The sequence below is a fragment of the Hippopotamus amphibius genome, chromosome 5 (assembly GCF_030028045.1).
Source record: "Hippopotamus amphibius kiboko isolate mHipAmp2 chromosome 5, mHipAmp2.hap2, whole genome shotgun sequence".
Taxonomy (NCBI): Eukaryota; Metazoa; Chordata; class Mammalia; order Artiodactyla; family Hippopotamidae; genus Hippopotamus; species Hippopotamus amphibius.
In genome coordinates this window covers 29494028-29519484 of record NC_080190.1, presented here as the reverse complement: position 1 = coordinate 29519484, position 25457 = coordinate 29494028, and the positions used below count along the sequence as shown (strand labels likewise).

Sequence of the window (25457 nt, the reverse complement as noted above, 5' to 3'; positions counted from 1 at the left end):
GCTCACCACAACTAGACAAAGCCCATGTGCAGCAACAAAGACCCAACACAGCCAATAAATAAATAAATAACAACAACAACAACAAAAGCAAGAAATTATTAAGCTTAATGAGGAAGGCATGTTGAAAGCCAAGATAGCCAGAAGCTAGGCCTCCTCCCCAAACAGTTAGCTGCATTGTGAAAGCAAAGGAAAAGTTCTTGAAGGAAATTTAAAGTGCTACTCCAGTCAACACAAGAATGATAAGTGAAACAATCTTATTGCTGATATGGAGAAAGTTTTAGCTGTCTGGATAGATCAAACCAGTCACAACATTCCCTTAAGCCAAAGCCTAACCCAGAGCAGAGCCTTAACTCTCTTTAATTCTATGAAGGCTGAGAGAGCTAAGGAAGCTGCAGAAGAAAAGTTTGAAGCTAGCAGAGGTTGGTTCATGAGGTTTAAGGAAAGAAGCCATCTCCATAACATTAAAATGCAAGGGGAAACAGCAAATGCTGATGTAAAAGCTGTAGCAAGTTATCCAGATTCCAGATCTAGCCAAGATAATTAATGAAGGAGGTAAAACTAAACAACAGATTTTCAATGTAGATGAAACAGCCTTCTACTGGAAGAAGATGCCATCTAGGACTTTCATAGCTAGAGAGGAGAAGTCAGTGCCTGGCTTCAAAGCTTCAAAGTCCCTTTTAGGGACTAACACAGCTAGTGACTTTAGATTGAAGCCAATGTTCATTTACCATTTTGAAAATCCTAGGGCCCTTAAGAATTATGCTAAATCTACTCTGCCTGTGCTCTATAAATAGAACAAAGCCTGGATGACAGCACATCTGTTTACAACACGGTTTACTGAATATTTTAAGCCCACTGTTGAGACCTAATGCTCAGGGAGAAAAAAAAAAGATTTCTTTCAAATATGACTATTCATTGACAGTGCACCTGGTCATCTGAGAGCTCTGATGGAGATGTACAGTGAGATTAATGTTGTTTTCATGCCTGCTAATACAATATTCTGCAGCCCATAAATCAAGGAGTAATTCTGACTTTCACATCTTATTATTTAAGAAGTACATTTTATCCACTCTCACCATTATTATTCAACATAGTTATGGAAGTTTTAGCCACAGCAATCAGAGAAGAAAATGAAATAAAAGGAATCCAAATTGGAAAAGAAGAAGTAAAATTGTCACTCTTTGCAGATGACATGATATTATACATAGAAAACCCTAAAGACTCTACCAGAAAACTGCTAGCACTAATCGATGAATTTAGTAAAGTAGCAGGATACAAAATTAATGCGCAGAAATCTCTTGCATTCCTATACACTAACAACGAAAGAACAGAAATTAAGGAAACTCTTCCATTTACCATTGCAACAAAAAGAATAAAATACCTAGGAATAAATCTGCCTAAGGAGGCAAAAGACCTGTATGCAGAAAACTATAAAACACTGATGAAAGAAATCAAAGATGATAAAAACTGATGGAGGGACATACCATGTTCTTGGATTGGAAGAATCAATATTGTGAAAATGACTATCTTACCCAAAGCAATTTACAGATTCAACGCAATCCCCATCAAATTACCAACGGCATTTTTCACAGAACTAGAAGAAGAAATCCTACGATTTGTATGGAAATGCAAAAGACCCTGAATAGCCAAAGCAATCTTGAGAAGGGAAGATGGAGTTGGTAGAATCAGGCTTCCTGACTTCAAACTATACTATAAGGCCACAGTGATCAAGACAGTATGGTACGGGCACAAAAATAGAAAGGAAGATCAATAGAACAGAATAGAGAACTCTGAGATAAACCCAAGCACATATGGGTAGCTTATCTTTGACAAAGGAGGCAAGAATATACAATGGAAAAAAGACAGCCTCTTCAATAAGTGGTGCTGGGAAAATTGGACAGCTACATGTAAAAGAATGAAATTAGAACACTTCCTAACACCATACACAAAAATAAACTCAAAATGGATTAAAGACCTAAATGTAAGGCCAGACACTATAAAACTCCTAGAGGAAAACATAAGCAGAACACTCTATGATATCCATCAAAGCAAGATCCTTTTTGACCCACCTCCTAGAATCATGGAAATAAAATCAAGAATAAACAAATGGGACCTCATGAAACTTAAAAGCTTTTGCACAGTGAAAAAATCCATAAACAAGACAAGAAGACAACCCTCAGAATGGGAGAAAATACTTGCCAACAAAGCAACAGACAAAGGATTAATCTCCAAAACATACAAGCAGCTCATACAGCTTAATACCGAAAAAGCAAATAACCCAATCCACAAATGGGCAGAAGACCTAAATAGACATTTCTCCAAAGAAGACATACAGAAGGCCAACAAACACATGAAAAGAAGCTCAACTTCACTAATTATTAGAGAAATGCAGGTCAAAGCCACAATGAGGTATCACCTCACACCGGCCAGAATGGCCATCATCAAAAAATCTAGAGACAATAAATGTTGGAGAGGGTGTGGGAAAAGGGGAACTCTCCTGCACTGTTTGTGGGATTGTAAGCTGGTACAGCCACTATGGAAAACAGTTTGGAGGTTCCTTAAAAAACTACAAATAGAACTACCATATGATCCAGTAATCCCACTACTGGGAATATACCCAGAGAAAACCATGATCCAAAAAGAAACAAGTAGCATAATGTTCATTGCAGCACTATTTACAATAGCCAGGACATGGAAGCAACCTAGATGCCTATCAACAGATGAATGGATAAAGAAGATGTGGCACATATATACAATGGAATATTACTCAGCCATAAAAAGGAATGAAATTGAACTATATGTCATGAGGTGGATAGACCTAGAGTCTGTCATACAGAGTGAAGTAAGCCAGAAAGAGAAAAACAAATACTGTATGCTAACACATATATATGGAATCTGAAGAAATGGTACTCATGAACCCAGTGACAGGCAAGAGTGGAGATACAGAAGTAGAGAATGGACTTGAGGACACGGGGCTGGGGTGAGGGGCAAAGGGGAAGTTGGGACGAGGTGAGAGAGTAGTATAGACATATTTACACTACCAGCTGTAAAATAGATAGCTAGTGGGAAGTTGCTGTATAACAAAAGGAGATCAGCTTCATGGGAGATGCCTTGGAGGGCCAGGACAGGGAGGGTGGGGGGGAGTCGCGAGAAGGAGGGGATATGGGGATATGTGTGTAGATGCAGCTGATTCACTTTGGTGTACCTCAGAGATGGGTACAAGAGTGTAAAGCAAATATATTCCAATAAAGAGTTTTAAAAAATTTTTTAAAAAAAGAAATATATTTTATAATGCTATGGCGGCCATAGATAGATTCCTCTGATGGATCTGTGCAAAGTTAATTGAGAACCTTCTGAAAATGATTCATCATTCCAGATAATTAAGAACATTCATGATTCATAGGAAGAGGTCAAGATATTAACATTCACAGGGGTTTGGAAGAAGTTGATTTCAGTCCTCATGGATGACTTTGTGGAGTTCAAGACTTAGGTGAGGGAGATAGCTACAAATGTGGTGGAAAAAGCAAGAGAACTAGAATTAGAAGCAGAGCCTGAAGACGTGATTGAACTGCTGCAATCTCATAATAAAACTTGAATGGAGGAGAAGTTGCTTCTTATGGATGAGCACAAAAAAGTGGTTTCTTGAGATGGAATCTACCCGTGGTGAAGCGGCTGTAAAGAATGTTGAAATGACAACAAAGGATTTAGAATATGACATAAACTTAGTTGATAAAACAGTGGCACTTTGAGAGAATTGATTCCAATTTTGCAAGGAGTTCTACTGTGGGCAAAATGCTATCAAACAGCATTACATACTACAGAGGAATCATTCATGAAAGGAAGAGCCAGTCGATAAGGCAAAATTTAGTGTCTTATTTTAAGAAATTGCCACAGCTACCCCCAACCTTCAGCAACCAGCACCCTGATCAGTCAGCAGCCATCAATATTTACGTTAAGACCCTCTACCAGCAAAAGGATTACAACTTGCTAAAGGCTCAGGTGATGGCTAGCACATTTAATAATAAAGTATTTTAAAATTAAGGCAGATTGTATTTCTTTAGACTATGCTATTGCATACTTAGACTACAGTAAAGTGTAAATATAACTTTTACATGCACTGGGAAAACAAAAAAATTTATGTGACTGGCTTTATTGCAATATTCACTTTATTGCAGTCATCTGAAATCAAACCAGTAATATCTCTGAAGTATGCCTGTATATTTGCTGAAGTAATTCTTACAACTCTAGGCAGCAGAAATGAGTTGGTGTATCTCTATTACGCTCTGTGGTTTTTCTCTCTTCTAGGTCAGTGAACAATTTCCTGATGACTGGTCCAAAGGTAAGGAAAAAACCTTCCTTTGATTTATTTGAATTTCACTCAGCTTCTTGACTGAAGACTACATAGGTCAATTTCTTTTCATTATATCCACATCTTTTATTTTTTAAATATTTTTTATTTTTAAAAATATTTATTTATTGGTTGTGTTGGGTCTTTCTTGTTGCACAGGCTTTCTCTAGTTGTGGTGAGTGGGGGCTACTCTTCGTTGTGGTGTGCAGGCTTCTCTTGTTGTGGAGCATGGGCTCTAGGTGCACAGGCTTCAGAAGTTGCAGCACATGGGCTCATTAGTTGTGGCTCATGGGCTCTAGAGCACAGGCTCGGTAGTTGTGGCGCATCGCATGGGCTTAGTTGCTCTGTGCATGTGGGATCTTCCCCGCCCAGGGATCAAACCTGTGTCTCCTGCATCGACAGGTGGATTCTTAACCGCTGTGCTACCAGGGAAGCCCTCCATATCTTTTATTATGTTGTATATATTACAGGCAGAAAAATTGCAGCACAGAAAGGGTTAGGGACACACCCCAAACCACACAGCAAATTAGTGTCAGAGCCAGGACAAGAACTCAGGAATATTGACTCTGAATTTATGGCCAGAATTTCCAGAGCCAGAAAAGTTTTCTTTCACAGTGTCAGGCTACAGTCACCCATTCTTCTCAGTGCAGGGTGGGATCTCTAAGGACATTTCCAGGTGCAAAATGTTCTCTTCTAAGCTAGTAATAGGATGAAAACAGCTGAAAATCCATGAATTATGTAATTGAGGCTCATTTTAGAGTGACAGAATAGTATAATGAATAGAGGTAGTGAGGTCTAGGGTCTAATGTTGCCCTGCAGCATGTGGGATCTTAGTCCCCCCCCACCACCAGGGATTGAAACCACGTCCCCTGCATTGCAGGATGGATTCTCTACCACTGGACCACCAGGGAAATCCCTGGGCAAAATGTTTTACATCTATAAAATGTTACCTATTTCACAAGGTTATCTGTTATGTTAAATGAGACAGCATATTTAAAGGGCTTACTCTGTCATGATTTTGGAGGGATGAGAAAGTGAGCAGGAAAAGAGGTGCTTGGCCAATTTCAGGCAAATGCCTCCCTAGTTCAGCTGCTGTGAGTCTGAAGTTTGACCCCTGTGTCCCTGCAGGCTTACCTCATCTACTCCAGCAGTGTGGCAGCTGGTGCCCAGAGTGGTATTGAAGAATGCAAATACCAGTTTGCCTGGGACCGCTGGAACTGCCCTGAGAGAGCCCTGCAGCTGTCCAGCCATGGTGGCCTTCGCAGTGGTAAGGAAAGCCTCGGCCACAGCTCCCTGGACCCCCTGGCCACAGGTTAGAGCCCCATGCTCCAGGGATGGCCCCCCTGCCTCCTCTACACCCTTGTTCCTCAGCTGGTCTCTGCTCTCAGGTCATCTCCCTCTCCAGGTTCTTCTCTATTCCTTCTCCAGCTCCTCTTTCCTATCTATAGAGCTTTTTTTCTTTCTTCCCCAACACCCTCACTGCTCAATAAATGGACCTTGCCTTATCCCCAATCCTATATCATCCTCAGCCTCCCAAATGGCTAAATGCTTCCTCAAAACATAAACAACATCAGAAGGTAGATAGGGGTCAAATCTTCATGCCTCTTAGCCCCTTCCTTCAGCAGGCTCAGCAGAGAAGCACAGGGCAAGTGGGAACTGACTTACAGGGCAAGACCAGATTCCCACGGAGAAGATAAAAAGTGGCCATGCCAGGGAGTGAAAGAGCTGCCAATCAGTGGTTCTTTCCAGGACTAGCTAGCACCTGCCTCTCAGACTTCAATGTTCCAGGAGGAAGTGGGGATGGGTTCTTTACAACCTGACTTTCAGATTCTCCCACATTTCTTTCTTGGGCTCCTTCCCACCTAAATCCCGCCCATGCCAACAATAATACAGCCACTTAGTCATAAAATGTGTGACCTGAAAAGATCTCACACAAGGACTGAGACCAGGGCTGGAGCAGACCCTGGAAGAGAGTAAGGTACATTATAAAGGTGGGGAAATAGAATGGAGAAGGGAGAGGAGGGTATAATGATGGTATTAAAGGTATATCTTGGGGCTGTAACTCTTCCCTCTAACTCACTCAATTTTTGGTTCCTGTCAGCTAATCGGGAGACAGCATTTGTACATGCCATCAGTTCTGCTGGGGTCATGTACACTCTGACTAGAAACTGCAGCCTTGGGGATTTTGACAACTGTGGCTGTGATGACTCCCGTAATGGGCAACTGGGTGAGTAGAGATCTTGGGGGTGGGTAGGGCGGCTCAGTCAAGTTCACTTAAGTCATGAAAAGCTTGGTGGGTACTTGGTGGAATGAAGAAGAGTTGTATTTTTCTAAATCTAAAGAAAATCAGGGCGAACCAGTTTCAGTCCAAACCCTACAGTGACAAACCAGGCTAAATGTAGCTGGAGGCCCTTCTTCTCTGTTTGGGGGGTTCCTTAATTTAAACACAATAATGATAAAGGAAGAACACTCCCTTCAGGTTCAATCCTATTACTGTCTCAAACGTAGTGGGGCACATCCTTCCATGCTGCCTATTCCTGTCTGCTTTCCATGGTTTACCTCCACTATCCTTGCCAATCCTCCGCCCTCCAGCTCAACTGCCAACGGCCGTTCATATGATCTCAATTGCCCTTCTCTCTCCCCCTCAGTGCTTGTGCTTTCCTCACCTTTTTAGCACCATTTTGTCCCTTCTGGACGTCAATCACTGGCAGAGCTTGTGCACACTCTGCCCAAAGGCCAGAAACATAGTAGAGGGGTGAGCAGGCACCTGCCTCACTTGGCAGCTACTTATGTCATGGAGTCCTGAGCAGGGGACTGGCTGAAGCTGGAAGTAGGAGCACAAAGGGGGCAAAAACAAATCTAGGGTGAATCTAACCTGGGGACAGGACACTCGCCACACCTGACTCATTTCCCACCCCAGACCCCCCAAACCCACTTAGAACCAGCAGCCCAGGAGTCTCTGTGTCTGTCTGCTCAACGGCCTTTCTTCCCACTGCCTTTTTTCCAGGGGGCCAGGGCTGGCTGTGGGGAGGCTGCAGCGACAACGTGGGCTTCGGAGAGGCAATATCCAAGCAGTTCGTCGATGCCCTGGAGACAGGACAGGATGCTCGGGCAGCCATGAACCTGCACAACAATGAGGCCGGCCGCAAGGTGAGTCTTGCAGCCCCTGGAATCAGGCAGCTGGCTCCATCCAATATCAGCCCTAGATGAGGACAGCTCTTCAACTCATTTATCAGATTGGGGAAATGCCGCATCAAGCCGGCTGGCCACGTAGGCGAACTAGAATCCTCGCAACCCGCCAGAGGGCGAGAAGCCCCAGGCGCTTGATCCCTGGCCCGCTCACTCCTAGCTCTCTCCCCAGGCCGTGAAGGGCACCATGAAACGCACGTGTAAGTGCCATGGCGTGTCTGGCAGCTGCACCACGCAGACCTGCTGGCTGCAGCTGCCTGAGTTCCGAGAGGTGGGCGCACACCTGAAAGAGAAGTACCACGCAGCTCTCAAGGTGGACCTGCTGCAGGGTGCTGGCAACAGCGCGGCCGGCCGTGGCGCCATCGCAGACACCTTTCGCTCCATCTCCACGAGGGAGCTGGTGCACCTGGAGGACTCCCCGGACTACTGCCTGGAGAACAAAACGCTAGGACTGCTAGGCACCGAAGGCAGAGAGTGCCTGCGGCGCGGCCGGGCCCTGGGCCGCTGGGAGCGCCGTAGCTGCCGTCGGCTCTGCGGGGACTGCGGGCTGGCGGTGGAGGAGCGCCGCGCCGAGACCGTGTCCAGCTGCAACTGCAAGTTCCACTGGTGCTGCGCCGTCCGCTGTGAGCAGTGCCGCCGGCGGGTCACCAAATACTTCTGCAGCCGCGCGGACCGACCGCGGGGGGGCGCGGCGCACAAACCCGAGAGAAAACCCTAAGGGTCTCCTCTCCCCCACTCTCCTTTCCCCATTTGTCCTTGGCTTCTTTTAGAGACCCCAGTAATAGAGGAATCTAGGGAATAGGGACCCCACACTACCAAGGCCCGGGACCCCGAGAGGGAGAGACCCTACAATCTCTCCTGTGCTTGCCACTTTCCGACCTGCTTCCACAATTCCTCTGCGCGCTCCTCCAGCTGTCCGCCTCCAGCGCTCACCACACTTAAGTCTAAGAATCCTCTGTCCTGAGATTCTGAGCTATTGATCTTCCTTGGACTATGAACAGAATAGGCATTTCCCCTTCCTGGTCCTAGCTGCCCTAATGCCTGGCCTAGCCTGTGGATCTTAGGAACTGGAAGAACCCTTCTGAGATACGCAGGGCCCCTGGCAAAGCATGGCTTTTCTCTTTTACCCATCTTCCCCCCTCCACCCCCATCCCCCCAACTTTCTGCTGGCAGCTCTCCGCCATAGCCACATCTTCCTTCTGCAGAGGCCCTCCTGTGCTTCTGATTCCCTAACTGCTGGTATAGACTCCCCAGGAATCTCTGCTTTCTCTCCAGTTCTCCTTCTTTCCTTCCCTGAAGGGACACTGAGGAAACTGACCCAGGAAAAAGTATGTCTTTGGGGGTTGGTTCCTAGAGGCAGGGGTTGAAGATGGAGGAAGTGGTAACCCTAGAGTGCTGACTTGCTGAAAACCAAGGACGCCACTCACCCTTGTGATACCATGTCTCTAATGGACTTTGCCAGTGGGGCAATGACCTTCCTAGACAATCACGCAAGCTGCTCCAGATACATACCCACAACATCTAGGAAGGATGTAAGGGCAGACGGCCACTCATTTCCTACCCTTTAAAGTAAACTTCAACTTGCTCCTAACTTACATCCTCCTAGCAACCAACTTTACCTCTTCTCTTTCCCCAAAAGATCTTATTCCCCTGAGCCAAGACTGAGATAAATAAGCTAATTTCCCATTCAGACCCTGGTTTGCACCTCTGAAGATAGGTCAGAGGAAGGAGAAGCTGGGACCCTTTCTTTTCACTAACCTGGTTCTCAAATAGGCAGGATTCAGGCATTGGATACTTCAATACGTAAACTTCCTGCAGTGAAACTGTTAGTAACGGGAAGTTCAGCACCTTGAAACTTAATTTATTGCAGTCACTGTGACATGTGACTTTTCTCCCCCAGGTATTGAACTTATTCTTGGGGATGTGGGGAAGGGCATGTGTAAGATTTAACCTCTAGGCCCTCTCCTCCCTCCCACCTTGCCAGGATACTATCCTTCTGTGAGCCTCACTTCCCTGATGGCCTAAGTAGTTATCCCAGCCTGACTGAGGTTAATCTGCCAAGGATTAGTAAATCATCCCCATAAAACTTCCACTCATACATTCACTCAGTAGCTAAGACCTTGCTGCTTGTGGTGCTTGAGTCTTCTGGTTCTCTTCTCAGAAAGCAGCAGTACAGCAGGGACTTGGTAACAAAGGGCTGTGGGAAGGGAAGAACTAATCCCTGACAGACCCTCTGCAGCCCAAGGAGCTTCCCAGTCATCTCCCTTCCCCTAGGATGGTCCTGAGTCTGGGCACTAGGCAGCCCTTCCGGAGCAGAAATGATCAAATGCTAGACAACTTCATCTTGCCTCTCGTAGAGGAGGACAGAGCACAGAGGAGGAGTGACTCCAAGTGGGTAAACCTGGTGGAGGCTCTAAGGGCCAACCGGTGAGAGTGGAAGAGCTCCCATATTCCAAATTGAGACAATGGCCAGGTCAGACCTCAAATCCCTGGCCTCAACCCTACACATCTTCTGGTCCCACTAACACTTACTGAGGAGAGAGGTTCCCCTTCCCCTCCTTGTAAGGGACATGCTTCCCTTCAGGGGCTCCTATTGCTTCATTTCCAGTTCCATCAGCAAAATGCCTTTTGCTCCTTGCCTCAGCTTTGATCTGGGCCTCTTGAATCTCCCAACTTGCTCTTCATCCCTAACCAAGCAGCAGTATGTACTAACCTGGCTGTCCCACTTGGCAGAATTACTTGATAGTGTACAGTAGGAAACTCTGGCAAGGCAGCTAGAAAGTATAAAAGTACAAAGTTGTAAAGGAAAGCTACATTCTCCAAGAGGTCTCTCAGCATATAAGTAGGGGAACTATTGTGCTTCACATTTGATAACTCCAGGTCAGTACTGGAAACATGTTATGCTGCCAGAAAGTTCTTTCTTAGGTTACTGTTTTGTATTCCCAAAGGGATATATGATGGATACCACATTCATTTGCATCTATAAAGAAAACAATACTGAGCTACCTTAGATCTGGATTGCTTTTTTCCCCCTCTTGCATTATCCATTCATTCATTTATTTATTCAACAAACACCAGAGTGGAAATACAGTGGTAAACAACACACTGTTCTCCTGCATTCAGGGAGTTTAGGTTCTCTCTTATAATCGATCACCAGTGCTGTGGTCCTCTTTATAAATGTGGACAACCAGACCTGTTGCTTAGGAAGACACCTTCGAGACCAGCTAGTGAAACCTTTTGTTTTACAGATCTAAACTGATGCTGAGAAAGATGTCTGGCTTGTGCCACCAACTGGTAAGGTACTGTGGGGTGAGTCCTGGAACCCAGACCCCTTCCCTCCTCTTGTGTGCTCTTTAGGAGTCCATCTGTCTCAGCCAGGGGACAGAAGCAGAGGGAGGTCCTGAGAAGTGACAAGCACGCTGGGTGGAGGGGACAAAACACCGTCTCCTTCCTGTCCCTGGCCTGTAAGCCTACACACAGGCAGGGCTTTCTTTTCTTGAAAAGAATCTCAGCCTCAACTGGCCTTAGCAGCAGGTTAGGGCAAAGACAGAGACAGGGTCGTGCTCAGCGCTGGCGGTGCTGGTGGTGGTGGGAGGGAAGGGCAGGCCAGGGCACTCGCCTATTGTCGGTCTGGATTGGATGCTTCCACTCATTCATTTCCTTTTAATTAACCCGCATTCCTGGAGGAGAAATATTTATGTTGGCTCCCATAGAGGCAATCCGCAGACTGGAAAGAAGGGGGAAGAAAGCCTGCCTTAGCAAAACAATATCTCTAAAGAGCTCAAGAAGGGAAAATAAGAGAACAAAATGCCATTAAAATAGCCTTCTACCCCCACCGGAGTCAATGAAAACTTCATTTCACATGCTAATCCCTCACTCCGCCCCCTTCTCTTCTCACAACACCTTTCCCGAAAGTGTTTGGGAAAAGTCTTCACAGTCAGTACACAGCTCCCCGCAGCTCAGACTTCTCCTTGTGTTAGTTCAGGGCCCCAAGTGGGGCTCTCGCTCCAACAGCGGCTTTTTTCTCCCCCCCTTTAATTTAAACAAAGACTTCGGAGTTCATCAACCTCCCACTGAAATTCACAGCTGCTGAACAAACTAATCCCCTCTCCCAGCCTTTCTTCCCTTCAATGGGCTCTTGGCTTCAAAGACACTTTGGGAAAGGACTTTGCCGGGGCTCACACTGCTTCATCAATAGAAGTTAGTGCAAGTATTATCTGAAGAGCAAGTGGCTTTACAAACAAATACTGCCTGACAATCCCTTCCTCCCAAACACACACATCTAGCCTGTAGACATGATGGGATCTACAACAGGATTAGAGATTGTACCCCTGGCTTCACACCCAGCCCCTTTGTGTAGCTGAGCTCAGCCCTGAAGTGGTGTGGGGAAAACCCTGGAGCTGAACATCAGGCACGGATGGAGAAGGAGACACACACACACACACACACACACACACACACACACACACACACACACACACAGAGTGACCAGAAATGCTGCAAGGAGAGAGCCTAATTCAGTGCCACCTCCCTTCTGCAACTCTCCTGACTTCCTATCTGTCCCCAAGCCCCTCCCCTGCCTTATTAGGGTATAGGGAGCAAGAACAAAGAGGACTGGGAAGACAGATAAGGGCGAAATAGGACCCAGAGGAGATAATAACTGGGAGATGACCGAGGAAACCAAACTAAAGCAGCTTTATTGCACATAAAGTACATCAGTGCTTCAAATGCAGAGTCCAACTATGAAAGTACTGCCAGAGAAAGAAGCCCTGAGATGTATGGGGGCCAGGGGAGGAGGGCCTCCAACCTTGAAGAACAGCACTAGAAGAGTCTTTCATTAATATGGCTCCTATTCCAGAACCCAGCTTCTAATCGCAGAATGAATGGTCTAGGCCTTGGGCCAGGGCTCAGGCAGGCTGAGCCAGGGGCCACTCCCCACAGGCAGTGGTTCCTCTGCTTCTACCCCATAGCCGAAGACAGCTCTCAGCAAAAGACAGTGCACCCCTTCCACCCTCCACCTCACCTAGCCCACCCTTCACAATGCTGGCAGATGAGAAGTCCCTTCTTAAAAGGGCCCCAGTTCCTTCTCTTTGTTGTGCCCAGCACCCATCCCCCATGTGTACGACTTGTTCAAAGGGTGAGCAGCAGTCAACTCTACCCCAGCCTCCGGGGCTCAGAGAAGTATGAACCTGGAAATATGAAGTCAGAGGCAAGGGAAAGGTAAAGTCAGGCTCATAACCCACAGAAGGGGAAAGACAAAAGACCCACAAGATGGGTCCAGCAGAGGTAGTCTTGGAACTAACGATCCTGCTCACCCTCTCAGAAGCCACTTAGACAGAATATCCCGGGGGGGAGATGACACCCTGTGCCAGTCCCTGTTGGAGTACAGTTTTAGGGAAAGTGAAGAACAGGCTGAGAGAACCCTGGGCAGATCCCAGAGGGCCATGCATAAAGGGGTAGAGAGCAGGCACTCTGCTGGTTTGGAGCCAAGCCTACAGCATCATATACCTGACAGCAAAGGAAGAAGACTTGGAAAAACAAACAGAATCTGTTCCGAAATTCCCCTTTCCTGCAGTAAGGAGTTAAGTAACAGTAGAAGTGGCCTCCTGGCAAGAGGAGCTGCCTGGTTTAGATGTGCAGCTTATGAGCAATGGTGAGGACAGACTTCAGGACAGGCATGAAGCTGGAGACCTCGCTGAAGCTGCTGCAGCTCACCACCTGGGCATGCACTGCAAGGCCCTGCTCAAAGCTTCCGGCGTCCACACATCGGGCAACCTCGTGGAGCCCAGCCAGGACAGGAGGTGAGAGCTGTGGAGGGATTGGCCTGTAGTTAGTAAGCCCAACCCCGCCCCTACCCTGAAGTAGGCATGGAAGGGAGAAGAGAGGACTTGAGTTCTGGAGCCCAGTCCAGGCAAGAAGTCTGTATTCTCTAGGGAACCCAGGGTCGGTGAGGCCTATGGGAAGGGACACTGGGCACCCTCTGGCCATGGGTGAGGGTGGACGAGCAGGAGGCAGAGGAACACCACTGAGTGTACTTACTGTTCCCTCACAGAGCTTCTCATATAGACATTCTAGACGTTGGGCTGCTTCATCCAGCTTCCGTTTTGTCTTCTGCAGGGAGGGAAATGGATTCCGATTCCAGTCCCTAAGCCTAACACTACACAGGACCATAAAGAATCATAGTACCTTAGAGCTAGAATGGCTTAATGTTCCTTCATTTCACGGAGGACAAAATGGAGACTCGAAGAGGGTAAGTGACTCGCTCAAGCTGACCCAGCCAGGAATGAATGGCAGGTCTCCTTACTCCCGGTCTCACCCTTCTTCCAATATTCCCTGCTGCCTTTCCAAGAACTAAGTCTCGATGCTGTGTGGTCCTGTTACCAATGAGCTAAACTCCAGACCAGACAAGTCCTCCCCAACTCCACATGGACATCAAATAAGTATAAGATACAGGCGACATATCCAGGAACAGTAAGAAGAGCCACACAAGGAACTGGTCTACAGCTAAGGGATCCTGGGACCAGCTGGGCTAGAGGAGAGTGTCATGGGCAAGGTTCAGACTCACTAAGTCAGTGGCAGACAGGGAGCAGCGCTGTAGAAGTGCCTGAAAGCTGATCTTCAACAACTGATGTTCAGGGGGCAGCTCCTTCCTGTCCATCTTCTCAGGTGGCCGCTGAAGTTGCTAAGGGGGGAGTAGGGAGATAGGAGAGATAGGCAAGCTGTCCTGCTCATGGCTCCCCTCAGAACTAGTCCTCAGTGAATCAGGGTCACACGGCTCCCACTAGAGCAGGGCAGAGCTGGGGAGGGGCATCCTCCCTTCTCTGCAGTAGGGACACTTGGTATCTGCCCCCACCCTATCTTCTTCAGCCTAGAGTCTGCCTCCAACTTGAGGAATGAAGCCATCTACGATGCTGCCTGTTTTTCCACACCCAAGAAAAGAAGGTTTCCAAGAGGAGGGAAACACATCATTCCTGTCACCTGCAGGCTGAGTTCTCCTGGGGCTCCAGGGGGAGCGTGACTCACACTGGGGACGGCGGGCTGTGAGGAATGGACCCCTCGTGGCTCAGGGGCGAGGCACATAACTGGAGCAGTAATTGGTGCTGGGGGCATAAATGTCTCTGGCAACTAAAGAGAGAGAAAACAAAGGCACATGAGTCTAAGCTGAAAGACTCCTGCTTTGAGGGTGTAGCAGAAGTTATGAATGAACAAGGGCACAGAACAGTGTGTGGGGAACCTGGAAGTGAGGAGATGGTGAACATTTATAAGAAGGAAAGAAGAGGGGGCTGAGGGGAGAAGAGTGAGTGGGGAAAGAGAGAAGACAGAGTGTACGCCTGAGAATGGGAAGGATCAGGCTGCCTTCTGTAAGGAACTAGAGTGTGGGTCATTGGTGAATGTATGAGGGGTTGAGTGGGAAGAGATGCATTGACCTTTTTCCTCTGGAGGTTTCCCCGGGGCACTGGAGCATTTTTCAAGGAATCTTGAGGTCCTGAATAGTATAAATATAGAGGTATTTAGGGGCATGTTCAGAAACACTGGAAATTTGGCTCTGAAGACCAGAAAATTATTTTAGTTGGAGTCTGTCACACCTCCCGCTGCAGACCAGTCACACTCTGAGTTGACAGTCTCCAACCCCAGTTCACTGGCTTGAGGAAAGAGATTTCCAAGGTGGTAGTGGGGAGGGAGGAGAGGGAGGCCATGGAAGAACACCGACCTGGGTGAGGAGTCAAGATGCCAGTCATTGGGAAGTCACTAGCACATGGAGCACCTGGCCCTCCTGGAGGGCGTGCCACAGAGAAGCTGACAGGAGGAGCTAGAGGCTGGGAGCGCATAGGGCCGAAGCCTGGTGCTCTCACAGGAAGCAGAGGACGCAACTGAGGAGCCTCAGGCAGGGAGGCAGAGCCAGGCTGCATCATGTCTGGGGGTGCCGTGGGTGGACTAGGAAGAGGCCATGTTCCAGGGAATCCCATGGGGTTAGGAGCCTGTGCTCTTTGCCCTCCTAAGAGCTGTGGCTGAGATAAAGCTGAAATGAGACAGAAACAGGTCATTTGCCATCAAATTTCAATTTGGGAGAGACTCAGAGCACATCAGGGAGGAATAAGGCAGCAATAAAAAAACTATAATAATAATAAATAATTAATACATGTGTACGGAGATCTACCACTTACAAAATACTTTTAACTATATTCCTTATTTGACCCTCAAAACAATCCTGTGGGGTTGTAATGACCAACATAACAACCACTCTCAATTTTCAAAAGAAACAAAGTGGCTAGGTACGTTGCCCACAGGTACAAAGCCAGTAACTGATAGTACTGAGAATTCAGACTTCAAACTCCAAGCTCCTCTCACTAGATAGACATACTGCCTCCCAAATCCATGCTGGCCATGCCAGCTGTTTTCCTCTGTGCTCTGCCTAGACAGGTCTTCACTCAGTCACTCACCAGGCCTTACCCCAGGGACCAGGGGCAAAGGCTGGGCTTCCTGGAACCCAGATGGCCTGTAGTCACTTGTATTCTGCACTCTGGAGCCCTGATAAGGGCTAGGATGGGAAGGTGTCAAGGGCATCACAAGTGATGATGGAGGTGTAAGAATCCTTGGCCTTAGAGATGCAGTTGGAACCTGATGGAAGAGAAAAAAGGGTCAGCACTTGAAAAGGAAAAGAAAGGTAAGTAACTGAAAACAGAAAAACAACAGGGAAAATGAAATAAAAAGCTAATTCTTAAAAAAATATTAACAAAATGGATAAATCTTTATAAAGACTTAACAAATATAAAGAAAGAAGACATAATTCATCAAGATCAAGGATAAAGCAGGGAACATTACAACAGAATCTGCAGCCATTAAAGAGATAATAAGGAATACTACAAATAACTTCACATTCATAAACTTGACAACTTAGGGAAAAAACGGACCAATTCTTCAACCACAAGCTACCAAAATTCAGCCAAAATTAAATAGAAAACATGAATGGTTCTATAACTATTAAAGGAATTAAATTTGTAATTAACCCCTCCCCCCAAAAATCTCTAGGCATAGATAGTTTCACTGGAGAATTCTATCAAACATTCAAAGAACACAAAGTTTACATAATCTCTTCCAGAATATAGAAGGAACATTTCCTAACTCACTTTATGAGGTCAGTACTACCCTGATACCTACACCACAAAATAAAACTACAGACCAATATTTCTCATAAACTTAAACACAGAAATCCTTAGCAAAATTTTAGCAAATCAGATCCAACAATGTATATAAAAATAACATACCACAACCAAATGGGATTTACTCCAGGTCATACAATGTATATCATGATACATTTAAAAATCAATCATTGTAGTCCACCATATCAACAGGTTAAAGAAAAAAAAATCATTTGATCATATAAAATGATGCAGAAAAACATATGACAAAATTCAACACTGATTCAGTATACCAGGAATAGAGGGGAAAACTTCCTTAGCTTCATAAAGAGCATCTAAAAAAACCTAGAGCTACCATCATACTTAGTGGTGAAAGACTGAATGTTTTGCATGTTAAAGGCATACAATTTGGACAAAAAGAAATAAAACTGTCTCCATTTGCAGACGACATGACTATCTACACAGAAAATCCCAAGACATCCACAGAACACTCCTAGAACTAATAAATGAGTTTAAGAATCTCATTTATGAGCATCTAAAAGTCACATGATATAAGATTAACACATAAAAACCAATTACATTTCTATATATGGACAACAAACAAGTGGAAACCAAAATTAAAAATGCCATACCATTTGATTTCAAATTGCTCCAGAGAAAATTAAATACTTATGTTTTTTTGTTTACTTTGCTTTTTTTTTTATTAATTAATTAATTTATTGACTGAATTGAGTCTTCATTGCTCCTCATGGGCTTTCTCTAGCTGCAGCTAGCGGGGGCTACTCTTCATCGTGGAGCATGGGCGTGCAGTGGCTTCTCTTGTTGAGGAGCATGGGCTCTAGGTGCATGGGCTTCTAATAGTTGTGGATCACAGGCTCTAGAGCACAGGCTCAATAGTTGTGGCGCACAGGCTTAGTTGCTCCGTGGCATGTGGGATCTTCCTGGAGCAGGGATTGAATCCGTATCCTCTGCATTGGCAGGCGGATTCTTAACCACTTCGCCACCTAATAAGTCCCCTTATGTTTGAATTGAACAAATCAGGGTCTATATGATGAAAATTATAAAGTGTTGATGGAGACGGTATTGGAGAGACATACCATTTCATGTTTAAGAAGACTCAATATAGTAAAGATGTCAATTCTCCCTACATTAATCTATAGTTTTAATGCAATTCTTGTCAATTTCTGCAAGTTTCTTTTTAGATATAGACAAGCTTACTCTAAAATTTATGTGAAAAGGACAAGGTCCTAGAATATCCAAAGCAATTTTGAAACAGAAAAATAAAGTAGGAAGAATCACTTTTCCCCAAGTCGAGACTTACTGATATAGAGGCAGTAATCAAGACAGAGTGGTATTGGCAGAAGGATAGACACATAGATCAATGGAACAGAATAGGGAATTGAGAAATAAGTCCATACGAATATGTCCAACTAATTTTTGACAAAGGAGCAAAATCAATTCAATGGAAGAGGGACAGGCTTTTCAATGAATGATTCTAGACATCCACTGGCAAAAAAACAAAAAAGAAAAGAAACTTGACCCAAACTTCACACTTATACAAAAATTAACTCAAAGTGGAACATGGACTTAAATGTAAAACATAAAACTATGAAAGGTCTAGAAAAAACATGGTATATGGGGATATATGTATACATATAGCTGACTCACTTTGTTGTACAGCAGAAACTAACACAACATTGTAAAGCAATTATACTCTAATAAAGATGTATTAAAAAAAATGGGAAATTTGGGGGACCTTGGACTAGGCTAAGAGCTCTTAGACTTGATATAAAAAGCATGATCCATAGAAAGAAAACTTTATAAATTGAACATTATAAAATTAATTTTTTTTTTTTGCTTTGTGAAGGACTGTTAAAAAGATGAAAAGTTCTTACATGGTTATACACACACAGACACACACACAAATGTGTACATATAAAACCAGTGAAATCTAAATCTGTGGCTTATACTGTCAATCTCTTGGTCTTGGTATTGTATCCTGGTTGTGGGGGACATTGGCATGGGATGTGGTGGACTTGGGATGCATGAGACTTCCCAGTACATTTCACTGTATCTTCCTGTGAATCTATAATTATTTCAAAATAGAAAAGAGAGAGTGAGAAGAAGTGGGGGAGGGAGGGAGAGAGAGCCAGCAAGTAGGAAAAGAAAAGGAGGAGAAGGGAGGGGGAAGGTGAGGGAGGGAAGAAAATTAGGGTGGGAATTAAAGGCGGGACAGGATGAATCATCAGAACTTTTTTGCCTGATACCTTTATCTACAATCTCCCTGGATTTTGTTCCCCTCTAGTAGGCTCCTGGTCTCATAAATTAACAGGATCCTATCCATCTGGGCACTGTGGTCAGTCCCCCCACTTAGCACACTTCTCTAAACCATCACCAGTTTCTGTCAGTTCTACCTACTAAATATCTCAAATTCAACCTCACTCTCTAGTTTTAGGTCATTTCATTCCCTCATCATCTCTTGCTATAGCTTCCCTAACTGCCTCTACCCTTGTCCTTCCTAGACACAGAGCTAGTCTTTCCCCTGCATAAGACCATTCAATAGCTCCTGACTGCCTTCAGGGTCAAGTCTAAACTCCTGAACACAGAATGCCAGGTCTCTTCTGATCTAACTACCACCTGTTACCCCAGCTTCATCTAACTCACTCCACTGCCACAAACACCTGTTTTGTAGCCCCATTAAACTGTTAGTCATTCCTCAAATGGGCTTTGCTTACTTTCCCTTCACTGCCTTTGCACATGCCATTCCCTCCGCCTGAAACTGCCTTCCTTACCTCTTCCTTTGCCTAAATAACTTTTAATCTTCAAGATTCAGATCAAACATCATACTCGTTCTGAAACATTCTCTAAACTTCCCCCGTCCCCCAGTAAGTTGCTTTCTTCTGTGTGATCTCTTGGCTCTTTAATCATATCCCAACCATGGCACTTACAAATTTTCCTGTAGTTAATTTTTACACATCTATCTTTTCACTAGACTATGAGCTAATTAAGGGCAAAGATCATGGTTTAGGCACCTTTCTGTTGTAAGTGCCTAGCAGAATAAACAGTTATTTGAAAAATAACTGAATCTATGCTTTATGAAGACAGGAATTTTCATCATTTTTTAAACTAATAATTTCCAAATGCCTAGAATCATGCCTGGCACTTGGTAGACACTTAATCGGTACTTCTGAATGAATGCACAAGCCAGGTCTTACCTGGTGAGAAGACTGGAATCCCAGTCTGGGAGATGATGCCTCTTGAGAGTGAGGAGTAGCTCCCACAGCAACCCGGGGAGAGGGGAAAGGGGGTGACTGCTGGCCCAAGAGACCAGAACCCTGGGCGTGAAAAAGCCGATCTCTCAGCTGCTGAATTGGTGGCTATAAAAGTTATAATAATGAAGAACTGTGTTAAGTAAAATGAAAACAAGCAAACATCCTCTCTTACAAGCCTGGCCCCATATAGCATTCAAACTCCAGCTGACCCTCTACATTTCAGCCACCTTAGAGGACTCAAAAGGTCTCTAATCCCCACCAAACCTTCCTTCTTGCCTAGAATGCCTGACATCTGCTGGTAAGCTATTTCTCTTTGAAGGTCCACATCAACTGTTTTAACCACTGGGAAGCCTTCTGTGACTTCTCCAGACAAAGTCAGCCCCTTGCTTGTGAAGTCCCACAGTGCTTAGTATAAGCTTCTCTTATGGCAGGATAAATTACTGACGTCTGATTTTCCCCTAAGAGACTGTGAACCTCCCGAGGGGCCAGATCTTATTTATCCTGGGAACTTCAGCATTTAGCATAGTGCCTGGAACACGGACGTGCTCAGCCAGTGTTAGATGACTGAATGAAATGGTTTGCTCTCTCCACATGCCCCCACTCACCTGAGCACAGTCACTGGGTAGGTAGCTCATGGCAGTGACCAGGCTGCCCTGGGCTGCCAGCAGGTTGGCATACTGAGTGATTCTGTAGGTCGTGGCAGGGCCTGGGCTCACCCCATCAGGACCCTGCAGTAGCCTCAAGCTCCTGTTAAGGACCATCACCTTCTCCATCAGGTCCTAAAGGGACAAGGATAGGGGCAATCAGCCCTCTTCAAAGCACATCCTGCTTTCTAAGCCCAGGCAGCTCAACCGAGGACTTCCCTCCTATGGGTATGAGGGCACCTGGCCATAGCCAGGTGCAGGTAGCAGGTGATGATATATGATATATAAGAGACATGACAGTAAGAGAAGGGGCACTTGGCTTCACCTCCCAAGCTGTTTGGGTCTTATACTCTTGTACATTTCTGCCTCTTCTTTTTGGATTCTTTACCCTTTATGCTGATACATCATCAATTTCAGATTCTGTTACACTCTTATTTCATGTGTGACTTTGTTTCCCCATAAGTCTGTGACCCCCACCTTTTCTGAGCACCCACAGAGTATCTGGTACAATTTAGATCCACAGAACTTTTCATAGAAGCTAATAGAAGGCCCAAGCTCACAAGTACTCAAATATAGAGTAAACTTATATACCCAAACCTGAAGTGGGAAAAAATTATGAAGGTTAATATCTAAGCAGCTGCTGCTCAATCTCCCTTCACTGAGAAGGATAGAAGATGATAGCTTATCCATGGAAAAGGTCCCAGACTTTGAGAGCCCTTCTCTCTTCCCTAATTCCAGCCTGGGGACCCAGAAGACTCGCCTCTGATGTCCCTGCAATCTCCACTGCTAGCCTCTCCTGCAGGCCTGGTATGGAGGGACCAGGGCCCTGCAGAGAAGGGGTACCTGTAGAGCCATGGGGGATGAAGTCCGGTGGCATTTTGCCCAGCACTCCACCAGCCGCTCCACACTCCCTGAGCACACGTAACAGAGTCTGGCTTCGGAGGTTAGTGCCCTGCCACCCTCCTGCTCCATGCGAGTTCCCAGCATGTCTACAGAAAGATAGAAACTTCTTAAATGGCACAGCTTCCCTGCATTTCTCCTCCTTCTCCTGTTTGCAAACACGTGGGGGACCATGAGCTATGGGACAAGTAGCCACAGTGGCTTTAAGACAACACTGAGGCTAATCCTGCTCTGCAGTGAAGGGTAAAGCTCTTGCACTGAGATGTGACAAGAAAAAATAAAAGAGGACTATAAATGCCCTACTGAAAGTAGGGGGATGTACTCTAGTATGTCCATTGACTCCATGCTAGAGTCACACCTCTCCATCCTGAGCCGAGGGCCACCTACCACAGAGCTCGGGGAATTTCTCTGGCCCTGAGTAGGTCAGCAGCAGGGCCAAAGCCTCTCTCCAGTTCTTCAGGCTACAGGCACACACCATATCTTTCCAATTCTTCTGTATAACACAGGCTAGCAGCTGTAATGGGCAGAGAGGGAAGAAGGCCATCAGCCGTCCATCAAGCATAGGCAGCAGAAGTCATTGACTAGGGGCTAGGGGTAAGGTAGGGGTGGTTAGAGTAGGGAGAGAGAGAAATAGGCAGATTCTCTAAACACCAGTCCCAAAGTGTGGACATCTACTTGACAAGGTCCAAGTAATCCCTCCCCTCCTCTCCTACATGGTGGGCAGTTACCGGGGCGATTCTGGTTTTCTTCTTGGCCAAGTAGCACTCCTGTGTTTGTTTCAGCAGATCTGCGCCCCCAGCCTGGGCCAGGATGATGGCATCAGCAAAGCGCTCTTCCTTCAGACACAGCTTCACAGCAGGGCCCAGTTCTCCAAGCAGGAGAGCCTGGCTCAGGAGTCCATCTGTGTCTGTAGACAGAGGCATCCCCTCTGCATCAGCCTGCCCTCAGACTCTAGCTTCCTGTCCCCAGCAGGACCCAAAGCCAACCTCCTATACTCTGCATCCCTTGCCCCAAACTCCCAAGATTTATTCCCTCACAACAAAATGTAGTGGGGTGTCCTAGGGTGCCCACGTCCAGTGGTAACTCTCTAAGGACAGGACCCAAGACAAGGGAGGGACGCATGCGGCAACATCACAGGTGTGATATGTGCTTGCTCAACAAGAAGAGGGTCACAGTTCTTTAAGCAAAAACAGAAGGATAAAAAAAAATACCTTGGTAGAAGGCCTTCCATACAAAGGACCCATCCATGAAAATCTTCAGCCAGAGACAGCTCTAACTGGTACAGAACCACCCAGCATTTGCAATCATGGGGGGAAGTAGGAAGCCAGGGACAAGAAAGGACTGTCTCAAGTTCCGAGATCTCTGAGCCCACCTACTCCCACACAGAGGGTTCCTCTCCCTGAGGGTCAGAATACCTTCTGTGATGGGGATCTCCCACGGAGTCATGTTCTGAGGGACCAGCTCACCAAAGAAAGTTGAGGAGGCGGAGACTTCCTCGGTGGTATGTTTGGAGGTCTGTATAAAGAAGGACAGGGTGGCTATTTGGGAAATGAGCCCAGAAACAGAGAGCTGGCTTAGTAGCTCTCTCTGGGAGTGCTATTAAGAGTTGGCTCTGGGACTTCCCTGGTTGCACAGTGGTTAGGAATCTGCCTTCCATACAGTAATCAAGACAGTATGGTACTGGCACAAAAACAGAAATATAGATCAATGGAACAGGAGAGAAAACCCAGAGATAAACTATGGTCAACTAATCTATGACAAAGGAGGCAAGGATATACAGTGGAAAAAAGGCAGCCTCTTCAATAAGTGGTGCTGGGAAAATTGGACAGCTACATGTAAAAGAATGAAATTAGAACACTCTTTAACACTATACACAAAAATAAACTCAAAATGGATCAAAGACCTAAATGTAAGGCCAGACACTATAAAACTCCTAGAGGAAAACATAGGAAGAACACTCTTCGACATAAATAACAGCAAGATCTTTTTTGATCCACCCCCTAGAGTAATGGAAATAAAAGCAAAATAAATAAGTGGGACCTAATGAAACTTCAAAGCTTCTGCACAGCAAAGGAAACTATAAGCAAGACGAAAAGACACCCTCAAAATGGGAGAAAATACTTGCAACGAATCAACAGACAAAGGATTAATCCCTAAAATATATAAACAGTTCATCCAGCTTAATATCAAAAAAATAAACAACCCAATCAAAAAATGGGCAGAAGGGGGCTTCCTAGGTGGCGCAGTGGTTAAGAATCCGCCTGCCAATGCAGAGGTCATGGGTTCGATCCCAGCTCCAGGAAGATCCCACATGCCGCGGAGAAACTAAGCCCGTGTGCCAAAAAAAAAAAAAATGGGCAGAAGACATAAATGGGCATTTCTCCAAAGAGGACACACGGATGGCCAAGAGGCACATGAAAAGCTGCTCAACATCATTAATTATTAGAGAAATGCAAATCTAAACTACAATGAGGTATCACTTCACACTGGTTAGAATGGGCATCATCAGAAAATCTACACACAGTAAATGCTGGAGAGGGTGTGGAGAAAAGAGAATGCTCTTGCACTGTTGGTGGGAATGTAAACTGATACAGCCACTATGGAGAACAGTATGGAGGTTCCTTGAAAAAACTAAAAATAGAGTTACCATATGACCCAGCAATCCCACTGCTGGGCATACACCCAGAGAACACCATAATTCAAAAGACACATGCACTCCAATGTTCACTGCAGCATTACATTAGCCAGGACATGGAAGCAACCTAAATGTCCATCAACAGATGAATGGATAAAGAAGATGTGGTACATATATACAATGGAATATTACTCAGCTGTAAAAAGCAATGAAACTGGGACATTTGTAGAGACATGGATGGACTTAGAGACTGTCATACAGAGTGAAGTGAGTCAGAAAGAGAAAAACAAATATTGTATATTAACCCATATATGCAGAATATCGAAAAATGGTACAAATCAACCAGTTTGCAAGGCAGAAACAGAGACACAGATGTAGAGAACAAACATATGGATGCCAAGTGGGGAAAGTGGGGAGGGCTGGGGGGGAATGAATTGGGAGATTGGGATTGCCATATATACATTATTAATAAGAAAAAAAATACTAAATTGTACACTCTAAATATATGCAGTTTATTGTATGTTAACTGTATCTCAATAAAAGTTCTTAAAAAACACAAAACAAACAATCACCCCCCCCGCCAAAAAAAGTATCTGCCTGCCAGTGCAGGGTACACAGGTTCGATCCCTGGGCCAGGAAGATCCCACATGCCATGGAGCAACTAAGCCTGTGCACCACAACTATTGAGCCTGCGCTCTAGAGCCCATGAACCACAACTACTGAGCCCACGTGCTGCAACTACTGAAGCCCATGTGCCTGGAGCCCGTGCTCTGCAACAAGAGAAGCCACAGCAATGAGAAGCCTGCTCACTGCAATGAAGAGGAGCCCCTGCTCATCACAACTAGAGAAATCCCACATGCAGCAACGAAGACCCTGCAAGCCAATAAATAAATAAATAAATATTTTTTTTTAAAAAAGAGTTGGCCCTTCAATACAAATAAAAGCAAAAAAAAAAAAACCAAAAACAAATGGGGCCTAATCAAACTTTCAAGCTTCTGCATGGCAAAAGAAAACATAAACAAAACAAAAAGACAATGCATGGAATGGGAGAAAATCTTTGCAAACAATGTGACCGATAAGAACTTAATTTCCAAAATATACAAACAGCTCATATAATTCAACAACAAAAATCCAACCCAATCAAAAAACGGGCAGAAGACATTTCGCCAAAGAAGACATACAAATGGCCAACAGGCACATGAAAAGATGCTTGACACTGCTAATTATTAGAGAAATGCAAATCAAAACTATAATGAGATACCACCTCACACTGGTCAGAATGGCCATAATTAAAAAGTCTACAAATAACAAATATTGGAGAGGGCATGG

At 45.3% G+C, this 25457-nt stretch overlaps 2 protein-coding genes across 17 annotated transcripts in view; one reads left to right on the top strand and one right to left on the bottom strand.

Moving 5' to 3' along the window:
* SEC31B (SEC31 homolog B, COPII coat complex component) overlaps positions 1–25457 on the bottom strand; it is a 63132-nt gene that overhangs the window by 15851 nt on the left and 21824 nt on the right. For 10 of the 16 annotated variants that reach the window (XM_057734915.1, XM_057734914.1, XM_057734919.1 and 7 more), the window contains 13 exons: positions 22909–23008; positions 22222–22400; positions 21881–22007; positions 21437–21582; positions 20555–20728; positions 19893–20054; positions 15979–16156; positions 15249–15557; positions 14965–15023; positions 14516–14662; positions 14103–14219; positions 13577–13648; positions 12216–13345 (listed from right to left, as the gene is read on the bottom strand). In XM_057734915.1, the coding sequence (XP_057590898.1) occupies positions 13166–13345; positions 13577–13648; positions 14103–14219; positions 14516–14662; positions 14965–15023; positions 15249–15557; positions 15979–16156; positions 19893–20054; positions 20555–20728; positions 21437–21582; positions 21881–22007; positions 22222–22400; positions 22909–23008 (1950 nt within the window). In that variant the 3' untranslated portion in view covers positions 12216–13165. Of the gene's footprint in view, positions 1–10925; positions 11265–12215; positions 13362–13576; positions 13649–14102; positions 14220–14515; positions 14663–14964; positions 15024–15248; positions 15558–15978; positions 16157–19892; positions 20055–20554; positions 20729–21436; positions 21583–21880; positions 22008–22221; positions 22401–22908; positions 23009–25457 lie in introns of those variants that run through there. The other 6 variants (XM_057734922.1, XM_057734920.1, XM_057734918.1 and 3 more) reach the window with 6 other exon arrangements.
* WNT8B (Wnt family member 8B) lies at positions 4304–8255 on the top strand. Its single transcript, XM_057734931.1, has 5 exons — positions 4304–4339; positions 5477–5615; positions 6450–6575; positions 7356–7498; positions 7710–8255. The coding sequence occupies exons 1-5, from the start codon at positions 4325–4327 to the stop codon at positions 8253–8255; spliced, it is 969 nt and encodes a 322-aa protein (XP_057590914.1). The 5' UTR covers positions 4304–4324.